Below are 24282 nucleotides of genomic sequence, written 5' to 3' on the forward strand. Positions count from 1 at the left end.
GTCTTTCTTCAGCTCTGACAGGTCTTTATTCAGCTCCTACAGGTCTTTAGTCAGCTCCTACAGGTCTTTATTCAGCTCTTTCTGGTCTTTATTCAGCTCCTACAGGTCTTTATTCAGCTTCTACAGGTCTTTATTCAGCTCCTACAGGTCTTTAGTCAGCTCCTACAGGTCTTTATTCAGCTCCCACAGGTCTTTATTCAGCTCCCACAGGTCTTTATTCAGCTCCTACAGGTCTTTATTCAGCTCCCACAGGTCTTTATTCAGCTCCCACAGGTCTTTATTCAGCTCCTACAGGTCTTTATTCAGCTCCTACAGGTCTTTATTCAGCTCCTACAGGTCTTTATTCAGCTCCTACAGGTCTTTATTCAGCTCCTACAGGTCTTTATTCAGCTCCTACAGGTCTTTAGTCAGCTCCTACAGGTCTTTAGTCAGCTCTTATAAGTCTGGGGTCTTTATTCAGCTCCTACAGGTCTGGTATGATAACTACTCCCTTTGTTACAGTTCGTGGACTCATGAACATTGTGTGACTGTCTTGCTCCTTTCACTGACAGACATAATGTGTGTGTGCCGCCACAGCGGGGCCCTAGGTCTGAGAGTGAGGCTGATCACACAGTAGCTTTCATTTCTCTAAAAGCGGGCCCCTAGGTCTGAGAGTGAGGCTGATCACACAGTAGCTTTCATTTCTCTAAAAGCAGAGCCCCTAGGTCTGAGAGTGAGGCTGATCACACAGTAGCTTTCATTTCTCTAAAAGCAGATCCCTAGGTCTGAGAGTGAGGCTGTAGCTTTCATTTCTCTAAAAGCAGATCCCTAGGTCTGAGAGTGAGGCTGTAGCTTTCATTTCTCTAAAAGCAGATCCCCTAGGTCTGAGAGTGAGGCTGTAGCTTTCATTTCTCTAAACGCAGTTCCCCTAGGTCTGAGAGTGAGGCTGTAGCTTTCATTTCTCTAAAAGCAGAGCCCCTAGGTCTGAGAGTGAGGCTGATCACACAGTAGCTTTCATTTCTCTAAAAGCAGATCCCCTAGGTCTGAGAGTGAGGCTGATCACACAGTAGCTTTCATTTCTCTAAAAGCAGAGCCCCTAGGTCTGAGAGTGAGGCTGATCACACAGTAGCTTTCATTTCTCTAAAAGCAGAGCCCCTAGGTCTGAGAGTGAGGCTGATCACACAGTAGCTTTCATTTCTCTAAAAGCAGATCCCTAGGTCTGAGAGTGAGGCTGTAGCTTTCATTTCTCTAAAAGCAGAGCCCCTAGGTCTGAGAGTGAGGCTGATCACACAGTAGCTTTCATTTCTCTAAAAGCAGAGCCCCTAGGTCTGAGAGTGAGGCTGATCACACAGTAGCTTTCATTTCTCTAAAAGCAGAGCCCCTAGGTCTGAGAGTGAGGCTGATCACACAGTAGCTTTCATTTCTCTAAAAGCAGATCCCTAGGTCTGAGAGTGAGGCTGTAGCTTTCATTTCTCTAAAAGCAGAGCCCCTAGGTCTGAGAGTGAGGCTGTAGCTTTCATTTCTCTAAACGCAGTTCCCCTAGGTCTGAGAGTGAGGCTGTAGCTTTCATTTCTCTAAACGCAGTTCCCCTAGGTCTGAGAGTGAGGCTGTAGCTTTCATTTCTCTAAACGCAGATCCCCTAGGTCTGAGAGTGAGGCTGTAGCTTTCATTTCTCTAAAAGCAGATCCCCTAGGTCTGAGAGTGAGGCTGTAGCTTTCATTTCTCTAAAAGCAGATCCCCTAGGTCTGAGAGTGAGGCTGTAGCTTTCATTTCTCTAAACGCAGATCCCCTAGGTCTGAGAGTGAGGCTGTAGCTTTCATTTCTCTAAAAGCAGATCCCTAGGTCTGAGAGTGAGGCTGTAGCTTTCATTTCTCTAAAAGCAGATCCCTAGGTCTGAGAGTGAGGCTGTAGCTTTCATTTCTCTAAACGCAGATCCCCTAGGTCTGAGAGTGAGGCTGTAGCTTTCATTTCTCTAAAAGCAGATCCCCTAGGTCTGAGAGTGAGGCTGTAGCTTTCATTTCTCTAAAAGCGGGCCCCTAGGTCTGAGAGTGAGGCTGTAGCTTTCATTTCTCTAAACGCAGATCCCCTAGGTCTGAGAGTGAGGCTGTAGCTTTCATTTCTCTAAAAGCAGATCCCCTAGGTCTGAGAGTGAGGCTGTAGCTTTCATTTCTCTAAAAGCAGATCCCCTAGGTCTGAGAGTGAGGCTGTAGCTTTCATTTCTCTAAACGCAGATCCCCTAGGTCTGAGAGTGAGGCTGTAGCTTTCATTTCTCTAAAAGCAGATCCCCTAGGTCTGAGAGTGAGGCTGTAGCTTTCATTTCTCTAAAAGCAGATCCCCTAGGTCTGAGAGTGAGGCTGTAGCTTTCATTTCTCTAAACGCAGATCCCCTAGGTCTGAGAGTGAGGCTGTAGCTTCCATTTCTCTAAAAGCAGATCCCCTAGGTCTGAGAGTGAGGCTGTAGCTTTCATTTCTCTAAAAGCGGGCCCCTAGGTCTGAGAGTGAGGCTGTAGCTTCCATTTCTCTAAAAGCAGATCCCCTAGGTCTGAGAGTTGGTACTACCTGTGATGGATACAGATAGAGACAACCTTGACGGACACAGAGGTCTACCTCACCTCAAACAATTCCTTTCATTACTTAAGGTACAGCATGTACCTGGTTATGTCTAAGTGGTGGCATGTAGCCATTAGACTTGTGTTGTTCGAGATGACATGTTCTTCCTCATGCTGTTACTGAGACCTATGTTCTAAACCGTGTTTCTACTGCAGGTAAAGAAGAGTGGAATCACGCTCAGCCAGGAGGAGCGGAAAAGACAAGAGGTAACAGCCTTATTCTGTCTGTGTGTGTGTGTGTGTGTGTGTGTGTGTGTGTGTGTGTGTGTGTGTGTGTGTGTGTGTGTGTGTGTGTGACCCTTTCCCTTCAAACATGGACAGTTCCTACAAAGGATAAAGCAGACTGCCTCCAGAGGGTTAGACATGTGTACACACACACACACACAGAAAAGTCACTTACTGTAGCACCCTGGGAAATATAATATACGGTGCTTGAACTCCTCTTCCTGTAACCTCCATAGCAATAATAAACCCTTCTTAAAGGGGAGGGCTAGAAAATATGGACCATAGCAATAATAAACCCTTCTTAAAGGGGAGGGCTAGAAAATATGGACCATAGCAATAATAAACCCTTCTTAAAGGGGAGGGCTAGAAAATATGGACCGTAGACAAAATAAACCAGTTTATATGTCAGGGACAGATGAATTCATAGCAAGGCTGTCCAAGCAGATACATGTCTATAGAGGACAGAGATGTAGCAAAGTACAGTTTTGATGATATGTACAGAGGCGTAACATACCAGTCTTCCCCTTACTAACATATGGCCAATTTTAAATTGGAAGTTTTATTTGAGTTCTGTCTTGAATGTTTGCCTGCTATGACATCTTGTAGCCTGTACCTCACACACACGTTATTGCCCAATGCCATGCCAGAGATATTAAATACAGCACACAGATGTTAGGTACATCAATGAATTTCATTTACACCCACTTCATTTATATTGAGTCATAACCTGCTGTGGGAAGTCTACATGTTCTGATTTGTTATGGAGGTTATTGGAGAGAATATAAATTCTAAGGATACACACGTGACATTTTGTTGGACGTCTCTCTCTCTCTCTACTGGATGTGTCTAAGAGTTTGTAACTTAACGTTTTTTTTTTTTAAAGTTGCGTTACTGATTACTCTCCCGCTCTCTCTTTCTCTATCAGGCCATATTTGAGTTGATATCGTCAGAACACTCCTACCTCCACAGTCTGGAGGTTCTGATCCGGATGTTTCAGAACTCAGCCGAGCTCAGTGACACCATGACCAAGACCGAGCACCACCACCTCTTCTCCAACATCACAGACGTGTGTGAGGCCAGCAAGAAGTAGGTCCTGTGTGTGTGTGTGTGTGCTTGCCTTAGCTAGAGCAAGGGGGATTGTGGGTATTGTAGTTGATGTTCTTGTGGTGTATGAGGTCAGTGTGAGAACTTGGGCTGTCCCCGACAAAAAACATCTTGGTCAACCCGAAAGTCGTTTGTTCTTAAACATGTATTTTTCCATATATAGACACACACACTATGTGTTTTAATCAAATCAACTATATATGTATTGAGCTTGTCTGATGCTTTAAGCTTACGGTTTAATATAATAAGACAAATGACTCAAGAGGGAGCCAGAGATCAAGATAACCAGAAGGAAAAAAAACTTAACCTGTCCGGACCATCCTCTTCCCTCTCCTGCTGGCTTTCACAGATTCTGCCGTTACTCTCCTGAAGTTGGCGGTAATAAGCTGCATGATGATTCGGCAAACTTTCTCATGTGGAATGTCAATTTATTTGACCATTTCTACCGATCTACTTGTCAGTTATGGTTTTCATATGCAAATATTTGTGAAACAGTTTCATTTAATTTATTATAATATCATTGTCATGTGGTCAATCAAAATTATATCGAAATCTAAATAAAAATAACTTAAAAGGTAACTTCTGTTGCCATTGGCAACTATGTAAAAATAGCCTACATAAAGCCAACAAATAAAAACATTGCAGGTAGAAAATATCCTGATAAATATAAATATCCTATAAATCACATTGGCTACACATGGCCTGTCTGCAACGAACTTGAAACATTGTATCAACTATTAACTTGTGTCTGGCCTGAAGCCCTTTGAAACATTGTATCCACTATTAATTTGTGTCTGGCCTGAAGCTTGCACTAGCAAACTTGCAACATTGTATAAAATATTCTGGGCCCTCAGTTTCCCTCCCCAGTGAGCTCGGGACAGACACAGCTGTAGGCTATTTGCACAAGGGATAAGAAGCAGTGCTTGACTTTGGCAGGAGCTCAACGGAGCTGAGTACCGGCACCTCAAATGTTCTACTGCTTGAGCTCCTGTTCCTCTTTATAGAATAGTATCTCTAAAGTATTGTGGAGCTCCTGTTCCTCTTGTAGAATATTATCTCTAAAGTATTGTGGAGCTCCTGTTCCTCTTTATAGAATATTATCTCTAAAGTATTGTGGAGCTCCTGTTCCTCTTTATAGAATATTATCTCTAAAGTATTGTGGAGCTCCTGTTCCTCTTTATAGAATATTATCTCTAAAGTATTGTGGAGCTCCTGTTCCTCTTTATAGAATATTATCTCTAAAGTATTGTGGAGCTCCTGTTCCTCTTTATAGAATATTATCTCTAAAGTATTGTGGAGCTCCTGTTCCTCTTTATAGAATATTATCTCTAAAGTATTGTGGAGCTCCTGTTCCTCTTTATAGAATATTATCTCTAAAGTATTGTGGAGCTCCTGTTCCTCTTTATAGAATATTATCTCTATAGTATTGTGGAGCTCCTGTTCCTCTTCTATATGTGTAAATCAGGCCAGGTAGCCAGTAGGACAACTTCTATATGTGTAAATCAGGCCAGGTAGCAAGTAGGACAACTTCTATATGTGTAGATCAGGCCAGGTAGCCAGTAGGACAACTTATATATGTGTAAATCAGGCCAGGTAGTCAATAGGACTACTTCTATGTGTAAATCAGGCCAGGTAGCCAGTTGGATAACTTCTATATGTGTAAATCAGGCCAGGTAGCCAGTAAGACAAGTTTTATATGTGTAAATCAGGCCAGGTAGCCAGTAGGCCAACTTATATATGTGTAATTCAGGCCAGGTAGCCAGTAAGACAACTTCTATATGTGTAATTCAGGCCAGGTAGCCAGTTGGACAACTTATATATGTGTAAATCAGGCCAGGTAGCCAGTAGGACAAGTTATATGTGTAAATCAGGCCAGGTAGCCAGTAGGACAAGTTCTATATGTGTAAATCAGGCCAGGTAGCCAGTTGGACAACTTATATATGTGTAAATCAGGCCAGGTAGCCAGTAGGACAAGTTATATGTGTAACTCAGGCCAGGTCGCCAGTAGGACAACTTCTATATGTGTGAATCAGGCCAGGTAGCCAGTAGGACAACTTCTATATGTGTGAATCAGGCCAGGTAGCCAGTAGGACCACTTCTATATGTGTAAATCAGGCCAGGTAGCCAGTAGGACAACTTCTATATGTGTAAATCAGGCCAGGTAGCCAGTAGGACAACTTATATATGTGTAAATTAGGCCAGGTAGCCAGTTGGACAACTTATATATGTGTAAATCGGGCCAGGTAGCCAGTAGGACAACTTATATATGTGTAAATCAGGCCAGGTAGCCAGTAGGACAACTTATATATGTGTAAATCAGGCCAGGTAGCCAGTAGGACAACTTCTATATGTGTAAATCAGGCCAGGTAGTCAGTAGGACAACTTCTATATGTGTAAATTAGGCCAGGTATCCAGTAGGACAACTTCTATATGTGTAAATCAGGCCAGGTAGTCAATAGGAATACTTCTATGTGTAAACCAGGCCAGGTAGCCAGTTGGACAACTTATATATGTGTAAATCAGGCCAGGTAGCCAGTAGGACAACTTCTATATGTGTACATCAGGCCAGGTAGACAGTAGGACAATTTATATGTGTAAATCAGGCCAGGTAGTCAACAGGACTACTTCTATGTGTAAATCAGGTCAGGTAGTCAATACGACTACTTCTATGTGTAAATCAGGCCAGGTAGTCAATATGACTACTTCTATGTGTAAATCAGGCCAGGTAGTCAATAGGACTACTTCTATGTGTACATCAGGCCAGGTAGTCAATAGGACTACTTCTATGTGTGTAAATCAGGCCAGGTAGCCAGTAGGACTACTTCTATGTGTAAATCAGGCCAGGTAGCCAATAGGCCTACTTCAATGTGTAAATCAGGCCAGGTAGCCAATAGGCCTACTTCTATGTGTAATTCAGGCCAGGTAGCCAATAGGGCTACTTTAATGTGTAATTCAGAACAGGTAGCCAATAGGGCTACTTTAATGTGTAAGTCAGGCCAGGTAGTCAATAGGCCTACTTCTATGTGTAAATCAGGCCAGGTAGTCAATAGACCTACTTCTATGTGTAAATCAGGCCAGGTTGACTATAGGACTACTTCTATGTGTAAATCAGGCCAGGTTGACTATAGGACTACTTCTATCTGTAAATCAGGCCAGGTAGCCAATAGGCCTACTTCTATCTGTAAATCAGGCCAGGTAGCCAATAGGCCTACTTCTATGTGTAAATCAGGCTTGGTAGTCAATAGACCTATACTTCTATGTGTAAATCAGGCCAGGTTGACTATAGGACTACTTCTATCTGTAAATCAGGCCAGGTAGCCAATAGGCCTACTTCTATCTGTAAATCAGGCCAGGTTGACTATAGGACTACTTCTATCTGTAAATCAGGCCAGGTAGCCAATAGGCCTACTTCTATCTGTAAATCAGGCCAGGTAGCCAATAGGCCTACTTCTATCTGTAAATCAGGCCAGGTAGTCAATAGACCTCTACTTCTATGTGTAAATCAGGCCAGGTTGACTATAGGACTACTTCTATGTGTAAATCAGGCCAGGTTGACTATAGGACTACTTCTATCTGTAAATCAGGCCAGGTAGCCAGTTGGACAACTTCTATATGTGTAAATCAGGCCAGGTAGCCAGTAGGACAACTTATATATGTGTAAATTAGGCCAGGTAGCCAGTTGGACAACTTATATATGTGTAAATCAGGCCAGGTAGCCAGTAGGACAACTTATATATGTGTAAATCAGGCCAGGTAGCCAGTAGGACAACTTCTATATGTGTAAATCAGGCCAGGTAGTCAGTAGGACAACTTCTATATGTGTAAATCAGGCCAGGCAGCCAGTAGGACAACTTCTATATGTGTAAATCAGGCCAGGTAGTCAATAGGACTACTTCTATGTGTAAATCAGGCCAGGTAGCCAGTTGGACAACTTATATATGTGTAAATCAGGCCAGGTAGCCAGTTGGACAACTTATATATGTGTAAATCAGGCCAGGTAGCCAGTAGGACAACTTATATATGTGTTAATCAGGCCAGGTAGCCAGTTGGACAACTTATATATGTGTAAATCAGGCCAGGTAGCCAGTAGGACAACTTCTATATGTGTAAATCAGGCCAGGTAGCCAGTTGGACAACGTCTATATGTGTAAATCAGGCCAGGTAGCCAGTAGGACAATTTATATATGTGTAAATCAGGCCAGGTAGTCAATAGGACTACTTCTATGTGTAAATCAGGCCAGGTAGCCAGTTGGACAACTTATATATGTGTAAATCAGGCCAGGTAGCCAGTAGGACAACTTCTATATGTGTAAATCAGGCCAGGTTGCCAGTTGGACAACTTATATATGTGTAAATCAGGCCAGGTAGCCAGTAGGACAACTTATATATGTGTTAATCAGGCCAGGTAGCCAGTTGGACAACTTATATATGTGTAAATCAGGCCAGGTAGCCAGTAGGACAACTTCTATACGTGTAAATCAGGCCAGGTAGCCAGTTGGACAACTTCTATATGTGTAAATCAGGCCAGGTAGCCAGTAGGACAATTTATATATGTGTAAATCAGGCCAGGTAGCCAGTAGGACAACTTATATATGTGTAAATCAGGCCAGGTAGTCAATAGGACTACTTCTATGTGTAAACCAGGCCAGGTAGCCAGTTGGACAACTTATATATGTGTAAATCAGGCCAGGTAGCCAGTAGGACAACTTCTATATATGTACATCAGGCCAGGTAGACAGTAGGACAATTTATATGTGTAAATCAGGCCAGGTAGTCAACAGGACTACTTCTATGTGTAAATCAGGTCAGGTAGTCAATAGGACTACTTCTATGTGTAAATCAGGCCAGGTAGTCAATATGACTACTTCTATGTGTACATCAGGCCAGGTAGTCAATAGGACTACTTCTATGTGTAAATCAGGCCAGGTAGCCAGTTGGACAACTTATATATGTGTAAATCAGGCCGGGTAGCCAGTAGGACAACTTCTATATGTGTAAATCAGGCCAGGTTGCCAGTTGGACAACTTATATATGTGTAAATCAGGCCAGGTAGCCAGTAGGACAACTTATATATGTGTTAATCAGGCCAGGTAGCCAGTTGGACAACTTATATATGTGTAAATCAGGCCAGGTAGCCAGTAGGACAACTTCTATATGTGTAAATCAGGCCAGGTAGCCAGTTGGACAACTTCTATATGTGTAAATCAGGCCAGGTAGCCAGTAGGACAATTTATATATGTGTAAATCAGGCCAGGTAGCCAGTAGGACAACTTATATATGTGTAAATCAGGCCAGGTAGTCAATAGGACTACTTCTATGTGTAAACCAGGCCAGGTAGCCAGTTGGACAACTTATATATGTGTAAATCAGGCCAGGTAGCCAGTAGGACAACTTCTATATATGTACATCAGGCCAGGTAGACAGTAGGACAATTTATATGTGTAAATCAGGCCAGGTAGTCAACAGGACTACTTCTATGTGTAAATCAGGTCAGGTAGTCAATAGGACTACTTCTATGTGTAAATCAGGCCAGGTAGTCAATATGACTACTTCTATGTGTACATCAGGCCAGGTAGTCAATAGGACTACTTCTATGTGTGTAAATCAGGCCAGGTAGCCAGTAGGACTACGTATATGTGTAAATCAGGCCAGGTAGCCAATAGGCCTACTTCAATGTGTAAATCAGGCCAGGTAGCCAATAGGCCTACTTTAATGTGTAATTCAGGCCAGGTAGCCAATAGGGCTACTTTAATGTGTAAGTCAGGCCAGGTAGTCAATAGGTCTACTTCTATGTGTAAATCAGTCCAGGTAGTCAATAGACCTACTTCTATGTGTAAATCAGGCCAGGTTGACTATAGGACTACTTCTATGTGTAAATCAGGCCAGGTTGACTATAGGACTACTTCTATCTGTAAATCAGGCCAGGTAGCCAATAGGCCTACTTCTATCTGTAAATCAGGCCAGGTAGCCAATAGGCCTACTTCTATGTGTAAATCAGGCCAGGTAGTCAATATGTCTACTTCTATGTGTAAATCAGGCCAGGTTGACTATAGGACTACTTCTATGTGTAAATCAGGCCAGGTTGACTATAGGACTACTTCTATGTGTAAATCAGGCCAGGTTGACTATAGGACTACTTCTATCTGTAAATCAGGCCAGGTAGTCAATAGGACTACTTCTATGTGTAATTCAGGCCAGGTTGACTATAGGACTACTTCTATGTGTAAATCAGGCCAGGTAGTCAATAGGTCTACTTCTATGTTTAAATCAGGCCAGGTAGCCAATAGGACTACTTCTATGTGTAAATCAGGCCAGGTAGCCAATAGGACTACTTCTCTGTGTAAATCAGGCCAGGTAGTCAATAGGACTACTTCTCTGTGTAAATCAGGCCAGGTAGACAGTAGGTCTACTTCTATGCGTGCGCATCCTTACTCAACATTGACAGGAGCGCTCCAAACAAAAAGACATGGACTAGATTGACAAAACTCATAAAATGGAATGAATTAAACCAAAACTAGTTTCTCACAAATGTAGCATATGTTTTGTGCTCTGCAAATTATGTATCCGTTCCCGAAAATGAAGACTGGAGTACTAATATGAAAGGCATTAAGAGAAATGATCGTAACCAAAGTAACAAACATTGTAGATTAGAAATTATAGGAATTAACGGTAAATGTACAATATGTGAGACACTAACAATCAAACACAAAACAATTCACACAATGAAGTGATGAAACAGTGAATGTGCACATATTGGCAGGAGAGAGCGCTCATTCTGTGGGGAGAAGTGCATTGTGCATCTGGGCGCTTGGTCAATGTGACATCTGCGTTGGGCCGTGCAGTATTTACAGTGATACGGACTCAGCAGGAGTCAGGTCAGTCATACGTGTTGTGCTTCACAGAGCAGTGCTCTTGTAAAAGAGTTTGTGTTTTCAACAAGATGTACCGCCCCCACCTACCTCCCAGTGGACACTCTCTGCATGACTCCTCCCTCTCTCTACATGGCTTCTCCCTTTCTCGCTACATGACCCCTCCCTCTCTACATAGCTCCTCCCTTTCTCTCTGCATGACTCCTCCCTCTCTCTACATGGCTCCTCCTTTTCTCTCTGCATGACTCCTCCCTCTACATGGCTTCTCCCTTTCTCGCTACATGACCCCTCCCTCTCTACATAGCTCCTCCCTTTCTCTCTGCATGACTCCTCCCTCTCTCTACATGGCTCCTCCTTTTCTCTCTGCATGACTCCTCCCTCTACATGGCTTCTCCCTTTCTCGCTACATGACCCCTCCCTCTCTACATAGCTCCTCCCTTTCTCTCTGCATGACCCCTCCCTCTCTACATAGCTCCTCCCTTTCTCTCTGCATGACTCCCCCCGCTCTCTGCCCGTGACTCCTCCCGTTCTCTGCCCGTGACTCCTCCCTCTCTCTGCGCGTGACTCCTCCCTCTCTCTCTGCATGGTTCCTCCCCCCGCTCTCTCTCTGCATGACTCTCCCTCTCTCTCTGCATGGCTCCTCCCTCTCTCTTTGCATGGCTCTTCCCTCTCTCTCTGCATGACTCTCCCTCTCTCTTTGCATGGCTCCTCCATCTCTCTTTGCATGACTCTCCCCCCTCTCTCTCTCTACATGACCCCCCCTCTCTCTACATGACCCCCCCTCTCTACATGACTCTCCCCCCGCTCTCTCTCTACATGACCCCCCCTCTCTACATGACCCCCCCTCTCTACATGACCCCCCCTCTCTACATGACCCCCCCTCTCTACATGACTCCCCCCTCTCTCTCATAAACACACACAGCCCTCTGTTCCTCTGTAACAGTGTGTTCATGGTCCCCTGGGTTAGCTCATACTGGCAGCTGTGTGTCAGTCAGTTATTCATACTAACCTCTCTCTGTTCAGGCCTGTACTGCTTCATAGTCCTCCCCACCTCATTCCTATGGAAACCTCAGACACGAGCATCTTCACCCCTCAGACACGAGCATCTTCACCCCTCAGACACGAGCATCTTCACCCCTCAGACACGAGCATCTTCACCCCTCAGACACGAGCATCTTCACCCCTCAGACACGAGCATCTTCACCCCTCAGACACGAGCATCTTCACCCCTCAGACACGAGCATCTTCACCCCTCAGACACGAGCATCTTCACCCCTCAGACACGAGCATCTTCACCCCACAGACACGAGCATCTTCACCCCACAGACACGAGCATCTTCACCCCACAGACACGAGCATCTTCACCCCTCAGACACGAGCATCTTCACCCCACAGACACGAGCATCTTCACCCCACAGACACGAGCATCTTCACCCCACAGACACGAGCATCTTCACCCCTCAGACACGAGCATCTTCACCCCACAGACACGAGCATCTTCACCCCACAGACACGAGCATCTTCACCCCACAGACACGAGCATCTTCACCCCACAGACACGAGCATCTTCACCCCTCAGACACGTGCATCTTCACCCCTCAGACACGAGCATCTTCACCCCTCAGACACGAGCATCTTCACCCCTCAGACACGAGCATCTTCACCCCTCAGACACGAGCATCTTCACCCCACAGACACGAGCATCTTCACCCCACAGACACGAGCATCTTCACCCCTCAGACACGAGCATCTTCACCCCACAGACACGAGCATCTTCACCCCACAGACACGAGCATCTTCACCCCACAGACACGAGCATCTTCACCCCACAGACACGAGCATCTTCACCCCTCAGACACGAGCATCTTCACCCCACAGACACGAGCATCTTCACCCCACAGACACGAGCATCTTCACCCCTCAGACACGAGCATCTTCACCCCTCGGACACGAGCATCTTCACCCCTCGGACACGAGCATCTTCACCCCTCGGACACGAGCATCTTCACCCCTCAGACACGAGCATCTTCACCCCTCAGACACGAGCATCTTCACCCCACAGACACGAGCATCTTCACCCCACAGACACGAGCATCTTCACCCCTCAGACACGTGCATCTTCACCCCACAGACACGAGCATCTTCACCCCTCAGACACGAGCATCTTCACCCCACAGACACGAGCATCTTCACCCCACAGACACGAGCATCTTCACCCCTCAGACACGAGCATCTTCACCCCTCAGACACGTGTCACTAAGCTGCTAGCCATCAAGCTAACGAAGTTGGTACCAGATGAGTTTTGTAATGGAGCCCTCTTTGTCTGGAGAAGTAAACTAACGGTTACAGCGCAGTAGGAGCTGTATCTACTACACTTTGTTTCTGGACAATCCGGACCACTCAGAGGTCCAATGCGGCGGTAGTTTACTTGCTGAGGATTATAGGCTTGAAGTGGCTTCCTTGATCACGCAGGTCGCCAGCCTACGTAAGAAACTGGGGGAAAACGCAGAGTGGAATGTTTACGTTTTCTACGCCGGTTGTTTGTCGTTATCCGATTGGCCGGTGTTGTCCGGAGTTCCCCCATATGATAGCGGTGTGTCCTAGTAGGAAGACCACTGTTAACACTGAGGTGGTGTGCCCTAGTAGGAAGACCACTGTTAACACTGAGGTGGTGTGTCCTAGTAGGAAGACCACTGTTAACACTGACGCGGTGTGTCCTAGTAGGAAGACCACTGTTAACACTGAGGCGGTGTGTCCTAGTAGGAAGACCAGTGTTAACACTGAGGTGGTGTGCCCTAGTAGGAAGACCACTGTTAACACTGAGGTGGTGTGTCCTAGTAGGAAGACCACTGTTAACACTGAGGCGGTGTGTCCTAGTAGGAAGACCACTGTTAACACTGAGGTGGTGTGTCCTAGTAGGAAGACCACTGTTAACACTGAGGCGGTGTGTCCTAGTAGGAAGACCACTGATAACACTGAGGTGGTGTGTCCTAGTAGGAAGACCACTGTTAACACTGAGGTGGTGTGTCCTAGTAGGAAGACCACTGTTAACACTGAGGCGGTGTGTCCTAGTAGGAAGACCACTGTTAACACTGAGGTGGTGTGTCCTAGTAGGAAGACCACTGATAACACTGAGGTGGTGTGTCCTAGTAGGAAGACCACTGTTAACACTGAGGTGATGTGTCCTAGTTGGAAGACCACTGTTAACACTGAGGTGGTGTGTCCTAGTAGGAAGACTACTGTTAACACTGAGGTGGTGTGTCCTAGTAGGAAGACCACTTAACACTGAGGTGGTGTGTCCTAGTAGGAAGACCACTGTTAACACTGAGGCGGTGTGCCCTATAGGAAGACCACTGTTAACACTGAGGTGGTGTGTCCTAGTAGGAAGTCTACTGTTAACACTGAGGCGGTGTGTCCTAGTAGGAAGACCACTGTTAACACTGAGGTGGTGTGTCCTAGTAGGAAGACCACTGTTAACACTGAGGTGGTGTGTCCTAGTAGGAAGACCACTGATAACACTGAGGCGGTGTGTCCTAGTAGGAAGACCACTGATAACACTGAGGCGGTGTGTCCTAGTAGGAAGACCACTGATAACACTGAGGCGGTGTGCCCTAGTAGGAAGACCACTGTTAACACTGAGGTGGTGTGTCCTAGTAGGAAGACCACTGTTAACACTGAGGTGGTGTGCCCTAGTAGGAAGACCACTGTTAACACTGAGGTGGTGTGTCCTAGTAGGAAGACCAGTGTTAACACTGAGGTGGTGTGCCCTAGTAGGAAGACCACTGTTAACACTGAGGTGGTGTGTCCTAGTAGGAAGACCACTGTTAACACTGAGGTGGTGTGTCCTAGTAGGAAGACCACTGATAACACTGAGGTGGTGTGTCCTAGTAGGAAGACCACTGATAACACTGAGGCGGTGTGTCCTAGTAGGAAGACCACTGTTAACACTGAGGTGGTGTGTCCTAGTAGGAAGACCACTGTTAACACTGAGGTGGTGTGTCCTAGTAGGAAGACCACTGTTAACACTGAGGTGGTGTGTCCTAGTAGGAAGACCACTGTTAACACTGAGGTGGTGTGTCCTAGTAGGAAGACCACTTAACACTGAGGTGGTGTGTCCTAGTAGGAAGACCACTGTTAACACTGAGGTGGTGTGTCCTAGTAGGAAGACCACTTAACACTGAGGTGGTGTGCCCTAGTAGGAAGACCACTGTTAACACTGAGGTGGTGTGTCCTAGTGACCACTGTTAACACTGAGGTGGTGTGCCCTAGTAGGAAGACCACTGATAACACTGAGGTGGTGTGTCCTAGTAGGAAGACCACTGTTAACACTGAGGTGGTGTGTCCTAGTAGGAAGACCACTTAACACTGAGGCGGTGTGTCCTAGTAGGAAGACCACTGTTAACACTGAGGTGGTGTGTCCTAGTAGGAAGACCACTGATAACACTGAGGTGGTGTGCCCTAGTAGGAAGACCACTGATAACACTGAGGCGGTGTGTCCTAGTAGGAAGACCACTGATAACACTGAGGTGGTGTGCCCTAGTAGGAAGACCACTGTTAACACTGAGGCGGTGTGTCCTAGTAGTAGGAAGACCACTGTTAACACTGAGGTGGTGTGTCCTAGTAGGAAGACCACTGTTAACACTGAGGTGGTGTGTCCTAGTAGGAAGACCACTGTTAACACTGAGGTGGTGTGTCCTAGTAGGAAGACCACTGTTAACACTGAGGTGGTGTGTCCTAGTAGGAAGACCACTGTTAACACTGAGGTGGTGTGTCCTAGTAGGAAGACCACTGTTAACACTGAGGTGGTGTGTCCTAGTAGGAAGACCACTGTTAACACTGAGGTGGTGTGTTCTAGTAGGAAGACCACTGTTAACACTGAGGCGGTGTGTCCTAGTAGGAAGACCACTGTTAACACTGAGGCGGTGTGTCCTAGTAGGAAGACCAGTGTTAACACTGAGGCGGTGTGTCCTAGTAGGAAGACCACTGTTAACACTGAGGTGGTGTGTCCTAGTAGGAAGACCACTGTTAACACTGAGGTGGTGTGTCCTAGTAGGAAGACCACTGTTAACACTGAGGTGGTGTGTCCTAGTAGGAAGACCACTGTTAACACTGAGGTGGTGTGTCCTAGTAGGAAGACCACTGTTAACACTGAGGTGGTGTGTCCTAGTAGGAAGACCACTGTTAACACTGAGGTGGTGTGTCCTAGTAGGAAGACCACTGTTAACACTGAGGTGGTGTGTCCTAGTAGGAAGACCACTGTTAACACTGAGGTGGTGTGTCCTAGTAGGAAGACCACTGTTAACACTGAGGTGGTGTGTCCTAGTAGGAAGACCACTGTTAACACTGAGGTGGTGTGCCCTAGTAGGAAGACCACTGTTAACACTGAGGTGGTGTGTCCTAGTAGGAAGACCACTGATAACACTGAGGCGGTGTGTCCTAGTAGGAAGACCACTGTTAACACTGAGGTGGTGTGTCCTAGTAGGAAGACCACTGTTAACACTGAGGCGGTGTGTCCTAGTAGGAAGACCACTGTTAACACTGAGGTGGTGTGTCCTAGTAGGAAGACCACTGTTAACACTGAGGCGGTGTGTCCTAGTAGGAAGACCACTGTTAACACTGAGGCGGTGTGTCCTAGTAGGAAGACCACTGTTAACACTGAGGCGGTGTGTCCTAGTAGGAAGACCACTGTTAACACTGAGGTGGTGTGTCCTAGTAGGAAGACCACTTAACACTGAGGTGGTGTGTCCTAGTAGGAAGACCACTGTTAACACTGAGGTGGTGTGTTCTAGTAGGAAGACCACTGTTAACACTGAGGTGGTGTGCCCTAGTAGGAAGACCACTGTTAACACTGAGGCGGTGTGTCCTAGTAGGAAGACCACTGTTAACACTGAGGCGGTGTGTCCTAGTAGGAAGACCACTGTTAACACTGAGGCGGTGTGTCCTAGTAGGAAGACCACTGTTAACACTGAGGCGGTGTGTCCTAGTAGGAAGACCACTGTTAACACTGAGGCGGTGTGTCCTAGTAGGAAGACCACTGTTAACACTGAGGAGGTGTGTCCTAGTAGGAAGACCACTGTTAACACTGAGGCGGTGTGTCCTAGTAGGAAGACCACTGTTAACACTGAGGTGGTGTGTCCTAGTAGGAAGACCACTGTGCAGCTCACCCTGCACTAACATAAATAACAGGAGAATATCTACTTCTCCTAAGCTTCCCAGTAAAGCAATAAAACGAAGTAAGCATCCCAGAAGAAAAGTGTTAAAAATAGCCCACGTTAACATATGTAGCTTAAGAAACAAGGTTCATGAAATGAATAACTTGCTAGTAACAGATGACATTCATATTCTGACTATCTCTGAAACTCACTTAGACAATACCTTTGATGATACAGTGGTAGCAATACAAGGTTATAACATCTACCGAAAATACAGAAATGCCAATGGTGGAGGTGTTGCGGTCTATATTCAGAACCACATTCCTGTAAAGCTTAGAGGCGATCTCATTTTAAATAATGTTAAAGTAATATGGCTACAGGTTCATCTGCATCACCTAAAGCCCATTCTGGTGGGAAGCGGCTATAGACCACCAAGTGCTAACAGTCAGTATCTGGATAACATGTGTGAAATGCTTGATCAAATATGTGATATCAACAGAGAGGTATACTTTCACTATGACATGCCAGCAACAAACGCTGACACTACACATCCAAGTATATCTGACCAAATTATGAAAGACAAGCATTGTACTTTAGAATTCTGTAAAGTCAGTGTGGAAGAGGTGACCAAATGTATTGTTTTCTATCAACAATGACAAGCCACCGTGTGCTGTCAACTTGGATGGAAAATGACTGAGGATAATAGTGGACGATATTGCCACTCCTATTTGCCATATTTTCAATTTAAGCCTACTAGAAAGTGTGTGCCCTCAGGCCTGGAGGGAAGCTAAAGTCATTCCGCTACCCAAGAATATTAAAGCCCCCTTTTACTGGCTCAAATAGCCGACCAATCAGCCTGTTACCAACCCTTAGTAAACTTCTGGGAAAAATGTTTTTTGACCAGATACAATGCTATTTCACAGTAAACAAATTGACAACAGACTGACTTTCAGCACGCGTATAGGGAAGGACATTCAACAAGCACAGCACTTACACAAATGACTGATGATTGGCTGAGAGATCATAGTCTGCTGCTGGAAAAACATGTGTGTTTTGGCTTTACACCCCCTGCTATGATGTGGATAAAGAGTTACCTGTCTAACAGAACACTGAGGGTGTTCTTTAATGGAAGCCTCTCCAACATAATCCAGGTAGAATCAGGAATTCCCCAGGGCAGCTGCCTAGGCCCCTTTACATTTTTCAATCTTTACTAATTATATGAGTAAAGCCAGTGTGTCTATGTATGTGGATGACTCAACACTATACATGTCAGCTACTATAACGACTGAAATGACTGCAAAACTTAACAAAGAGTTGCAGTTAGTTTCAGAGTGGGTAGAAAGGAATAAGTTAGTCCTAAATATTTCAAAAACTAAAAACATTGTATTTGGAACAAATCATTCACTAATCCCTAAACCTCAACTAATTATTGTAATAAATAATGTGGAATTTGAGCTAGTTGAGGATACTAAACTGCTTGGAGTTAACCTGGATTGTAAACTGTCATGGCTAAAACATTGATTCAATAGTAGCTAAAAATCTGTTCATAATAAAGCGCTGTTCTGCCTTCTTAACAGCACTATCAACAAGGCAGGTTCTACAGGCCCTAGTTTTGTCACACCTGGACTACCGTTCAGTCGTGTGGTCAGGTGCCACAAAAAGGGACTTGGCTTAAAAGAGGACAGCACGGCTGGCCCTTGGATGTACACAGAGAGCTAATATTAATAATATGCATGGCAGTCTCTCAAAGTGGAGGAATTGACTTCATCACTACTTTTATTTATATTGACATGTTGAATGCACCGAGCTGTCTGTCTAAACTACTGACACACAACTCGGACACCCATTCATACCCCACAAGACATCCCTTCACAGTCCCCAACTCCAGAACAGACTACGGGAGGCGCACAGTACAACATAGAGCCATGACTACATGGAACTCTATTCCACATCACTGATGCAGCAGTAGAATCAGATTTAAAAACTGAAAATTACACCTTCTGGAACAGCAGGGACTGTGAAGAGACACACACATACATACATGCATACACAAACACACACACGATAACATACGCACTATACACACATGTACACATGGATTTTGTACTGTAGATATGTGGTAGTGGAGTAGGGGCCTGAGGACACACAGTGTGTTGTGAATGTTTTGTCATATTTTTAAATTTGTATAAACTGCCTTAATTTGGCTGGACCCCAGGAAGAGTAGCTGCTGCCTTGGCATAATAAATGCCCATCTCTAGTGAAATGGGGAAGGTCACTATGAGGTGGCTCTGCAGATTAGTTGAAACAAGCCCCAACTGATTAAGGTCAACTTCCTGTGGTTGTGTGACAGTTTCCTGTATGTCACAGTGGGGACCAGATTTTGTCGTTAAAGCGGCCATCTGCCCTATGCCGACAGGAAGAGGAAGCCCTGTGTGTTACCTGCTAATGGTTCCCCCAGGCTATTTTAGTGGGTCCAGGAGGTTCTCTCCAGTGATGTTATGGCCAAGCTGGGACAGAGGTGTCAGATGCACTTCCTGTGTTTGTGTGTTTGTGCGCGTGTTTGTGCGCGTGTGTGTGGGTAAGATGACTAAAACAGGCAGATCATCCTGATTCAGTCCGTTGTTATGGCATCTCTGACATGCTAGTCCTTCCTGAGACGTGTGGAAGGAGAACTGATCTGATGTTAAATGCTCTAGAGTGTGTTCGTTGTTTTCCCACTGAGTTCTAAATGATGTGTACATGCAGACCTCCGATTATCAAAACTTAATCCATCGCTTTGTCTCTCTCTCTCTCTCTGTCTCTCTCTCTGGCTCTCTCTCTGTCTGCCTCTCTCTGTCTCTCTCTCTGTCTCTCTCTCTCTCTGTTTCTCTCTGTCTCTCTCTCTGTTTCTCTCTCTGTCTCTCTCTCTGTCTCTCTCTCTGTCTCTCTCTGTCTCTCTCTCTCTCTCTCTCTCTATCTCTGTCTCTCTCTCTGTCTCTCTCTCTGTCTCTCTCTCTGTCTCTCTCTCTGTCTCTCTCTCTGTCTCTCTCTCTGTCTCTCTCTCTGTCTCTCTCTCTGTCTCTCTCTCTGTCTCTCTCTCTGTCTCTGTCTCTCTGTCTCTGTCTCTGTCTGTCTCTCTGTCTCCATCTTTCGTTAGGTTCTTTAAAGAGCTAGAGGACATGCACCAGCAGAACGTTGTTATAGATGACATCAGTGACATCGTGTTCAGACACGCCCAGTCCAACTTTGACCCCTACATCACCTACTGCTCCAATGAGGTTTACCAGCAGAGGACCCTACAGAGGCTAGTGTGAGTACAACACACACACACACACACACACACACACACACACACACACACACACACACACACACACACACACACACACACACACACACACACACACACACACACACACACACACACACTGAACTGTGACTGATGACTGCCCTCTCTCTGTCTCCCTGTCCCAGCAGTAGTAAGAGTCCAGTGTTTAAGGAGGTGTTGACCCGTATTGAGGGCCACCCAGACTGCAGGAACCTCCCAATGATCTCCTTCCTGATCCTTCCCATGCAGAGGGTCACCCGCCTGCCTCTGCTGATGGACGTGAGTCAACACAAAACACTCACATACTGGACACACGTCTAACACACTCATATACCCTCTCCGGACAGTTTATTAGGTACACCACTCTGTAACCAAAATGGTTGGCTCCTACAGACAGTGAGTCACGTGGCCGTGGCTTCCTATATAAAGCAGGCAGACAGGCATCAAGACATTCAGTTACTGTTCCATTGAACGTTAGAATGGACAAAACGAGTGACTTTAGCAACTTTGAGCGTGGTATCGTCGTCAGATCCAGTATCTCAGAAACAGCCGGCCTCCTGGGCTTTTCACGCACGACAGCGTCTGGGGTTTACAGAGAACAGTGTCTGGGGTTTACAGAGAACGGTGTCTGGGGTTTACAGAGAACAGTGTCTGGGGTTTACAGAGAACGGTGTCTGGGGTTTACAGAGAACAGTGTCTGGGGTTTACAGAGAACAGTGTCTGGGGTTTACAGAGAACAGTGTCTGGGGTTTACAGAGAACGGTGTCTGGGGTTTACAGAGAACAGCGTCTGGGGTTTACAGAGAACAGCGTCTGGGGTTTACAGAGAACAGCGTCTGGGGTTTACAGAGAACGGTGTCTGGGGTTTACAGAGAACAGTGTCTGGGGTTTACAGAGAACGGTGTCTGGGGTTTACAGAGAACAGTGTCTGGGGTTTACAGAGAACAGTGTCTGGGGTTTACAGAGAACAGTGTCTGGGGTTTACAGAGAACGGCGTCTGGGGTTTACAGAGAACGGTGTCTGGGGTTTACAGAGAACGGTGTCTGGGGTTTACAGAGAACAGTGTCTGGGGTTTACAGAGAACAGTGTCTGGGGTTTACAGAGAACGGTGTCTGGGGTTTACAGAGAACGGTGTCTGGGGTTTACAGAGAACAGTGTCTGGGGTTTACAGAGAACAGTGTCTGGGGTTTACAGAGAACAGTGCGACAAACAAACAACATCCAGTCAGCGGCAGTCCTGTGGGTGAAAACAACTCGTTGATGAAAACGGTCGAAGGACAATGGAGAGAATCGTGCAAGATAACAGGCAGCTCACAAACAGCCACAGTACAACAGTGGTGTGCAGAACGACATCTCAGAACACACAACTCGTCGGTCCTTGTCTCGGATTGGGTATTGCAGCAGACGACCACACCGGGTTCCTACCAGATAAAAACAAGAAGAAGAGTCTCCAGTGGCCACACCATCACCAACACTGGGTTCCTACCAGATAAAAACAAGAAGAAGAGTCTCCAGTGGCCACACCATCACCAACACTGGGTTCCTACCAGATAAAAACAAGAAGAAGAGTCTCCAGTGGCCACGCCATCACCAACACCGGGTTCCTACCAGATAAAAACAAGAAGAAGAGGCTCCAGTGGCCACACCATCACCAACACTGGGTTCCTACCAGATAAAAACAAGAAGAAGAGGCTCCAGTGGCCACACCATCACCAACACTGGGTTCCTACCAGATAAAAACAAGAAGAAGAGGCTCCAGTGGCCACGCCATCACCAACACTGGGTTCCTACCAGATAGAAACAAGAAGAAGAGGCTCCAGTGGCCACACCATCACCAACACCGGGTTCCTACCAGTTAATAACAAGAAGAAGTGGCTCCAGTGGCCACGCCATCACCAACACTGGGTTCCTACCAGATAGAAACAAGAAGAAGAGGCTCCAGTGGCCACGCCATCACCAACACTGGACAGTTGAGGAGTGGGAAAACATTGCCTAGTTCCGACGAATCCCGGTTCCTGTTGCGTCATACTGATGGCAGAGTCAGTATTTGGTGTAAGCAGCATGAGTCCATGGACCCGTCCTGCCTGGTGTCAACGGTACAAGGCTGGTGGTGTAACGGTGCGGGGAATGTTTTCCTGGTTCACGTTACGTACCTTGATGCCAATTGGTCAACGTTTGAACGCCACAGCGTATTTATTGTTGTTGTCCTAACCTAGTAAAGGGCTGTTTAGGATGATCTGCAACGGGTATTTACTGTTGTTGTCCTAACCTAGTAAAGGGGTGTTTAGGATGAACTGCAACGGGTATTTACTGTTGTTGTCCTAACCTAGTAAAGGGGTGTTTAGGATGAGCTGCAACGGGCTGTTGGCAGCTTGAATGCACCACCTTAGAATCTGCAGCAACGGCACGATCACCAACACTGGACATGAGGAGTGGAACACCATTTCCTGGTCTGACGACTCCCGGTTCCCGGGGGGGGGGGGGTAATGTTTTGTTACGTACACGTATATATAACCATGCAGAAAGGAACGTACGCACCCTGTCTATGACGGTCTCACTCTCTAAACGACTTTCTCTTACATAACGCCTGAAGATTTGATTACACTAAACTGGTCTCTCGTTTCCTCTCCCCTCCATTCAGTTCCCCCAGTGAAATCACTTTCACCCACACTACTGTAGCCTAAACCTACTGTAGCCTAAACCTACTGTAGCCTTTGCCTACTGTAGCCTAAACCTACTGTAGCCTTTGTCTAATGTAGCCTTTGTCTAATGTAGCCTTTGTCTAATGTAGCCTTTGTCTAATGTAGCCTTTGTCCAATGTAGCCTTTGTCTTAACTGGCTCAAAGAGCTCATCTCCTAACTCTATTGACCTAGAAATGTTTGTCCATTCTGTCATTCATTGGTCCCTCGTTCTTTTTTTTACCATCTCTTTTACTAATGTTTTCACTTACTGTTCTATCTCTCTCCTTCTCTCTCCTTCCCTGTTTTAGTTGTTCCCTTGAGGTTTAAGGCAGGATACTAGGCCATGAAATAGGAGGCTTTTGAGCCCTGGGAAAGTTTTGGTAACACTTAATGCTTCCAACCGCTGTGTGTGTGTGTGTGTGTGTGTGTTCATGACAGCAGCTTTAGTGAGAGATGTGTTCTGGAAGCCTCTCCCAGGAATAACAAAGTGGTTAACTCTAACTGATCTCACACACTACGTTATTACATCATACTCTACTGTGTACACAGCCTTTATGACATCATACTCTACTATGTACACAGCCTTTATGACATCATACTCTACTATGTACACAGCCTGTATGACATCATACTCTACTGTGTTCACAGCTTTTATGACATCATGCTCTACTGTGTTCACAGCCTTTATGACATCATGCTCTACTGTGTTCACAGCCTTTATGACATCATGCTCTACTATGTACACAGCCTGTATGACATCATACTCTACTGTGTTCACAGCCTTTATGACATCATGCTCTACTGTGTTCACAGCCTTTATGACATCATGCTCTACTGTGTTCACAGCCTTTATGACATCATACTCTACTGTGTTCACAGCCTTTATGACATCATACTCTACTGTGTACACAGCCTTTATGACATCATGCTCTACTGTGTACACAGCCTTTATGACATCATACTCTACTGTGTACACAGCCTTTATGACATCATACTCTACTGTGTACACGGCCTTTATGACATCATACTCTACTGTGTACACAGCCACTGTGTGTGCTTGTGTGTGATCTGCTCTGACCTCTGACCTCGCTCTCTGTTTTTCAGGTCATTTGTCAGAAGGCTTCTAAAGGCTCAACTCAGTATGAGGCCTGTAAGAAAGCCCTTCAATCAGTCAGCAAGGTGAGAGGTCAACTGGTGTCAAACCCAAATTGATGCCAAGTCAAAGGTCAAAGTCCCATCTCAACATGAGATCAAGGAAGGAGCCTGTATTTCCCCCGTGGTCTTTGTATGTGAGCCTGCTTGTGGTGGTCTTTGTATGTGAGCCTGCTTGTGGTGGTCTTTGTATGTGAGCCTGCTTG

At 45.8% G+C, this 24282-nt stretch overlaps 1 protein-coding gene across 1 annotated transcript in view; it reads left to right on the forward strand.

Annotated features, from left to right (window-relative positions):
• LOC139549555 (rho guanine nucleotide exchange factor 26-like) overlaps nt 1–24282 on the forward strand; it is a 111416-nt gene that overhangs the window by 19636 nt on the left and 67498 nt on the right. The window contains exons 5-9 of the mRNA XM_071360174.1: nt 2744–2794; nt 3738–3898; nt 20074–20226; nt 20394–20523; nt 24029–24103. Coding sequence (XP_071216275.1) covers nt 2744–2794; nt 3738–3898; nt 20074–20226; nt 20394–20523; nt 24029–24103 — 570 coding nt within the window. The remainder of the gene's footprint in view (nt 1–2743; nt 2795–3737; nt 3899–20073; nt 20227–20393; nt 20524–24028; nt 24104–24282) is intronic.

The sequence above is a fragment of the Salvelinus alpinus genome, chromosome 22 (genome assembly GCF_045679555.1).
Source record: "Salvelinus alpinus chromosome 22, SLU_Salpinus.1, whole genome shotgun sequence".
NCBI classification, from domain to species: domain Eukaryota; kingdom Metazoa; phylum Chordata; class Actinopteri; order Salmoniformes; family Salmonidae; genus Salvelinus; species Salvelinus alpinus.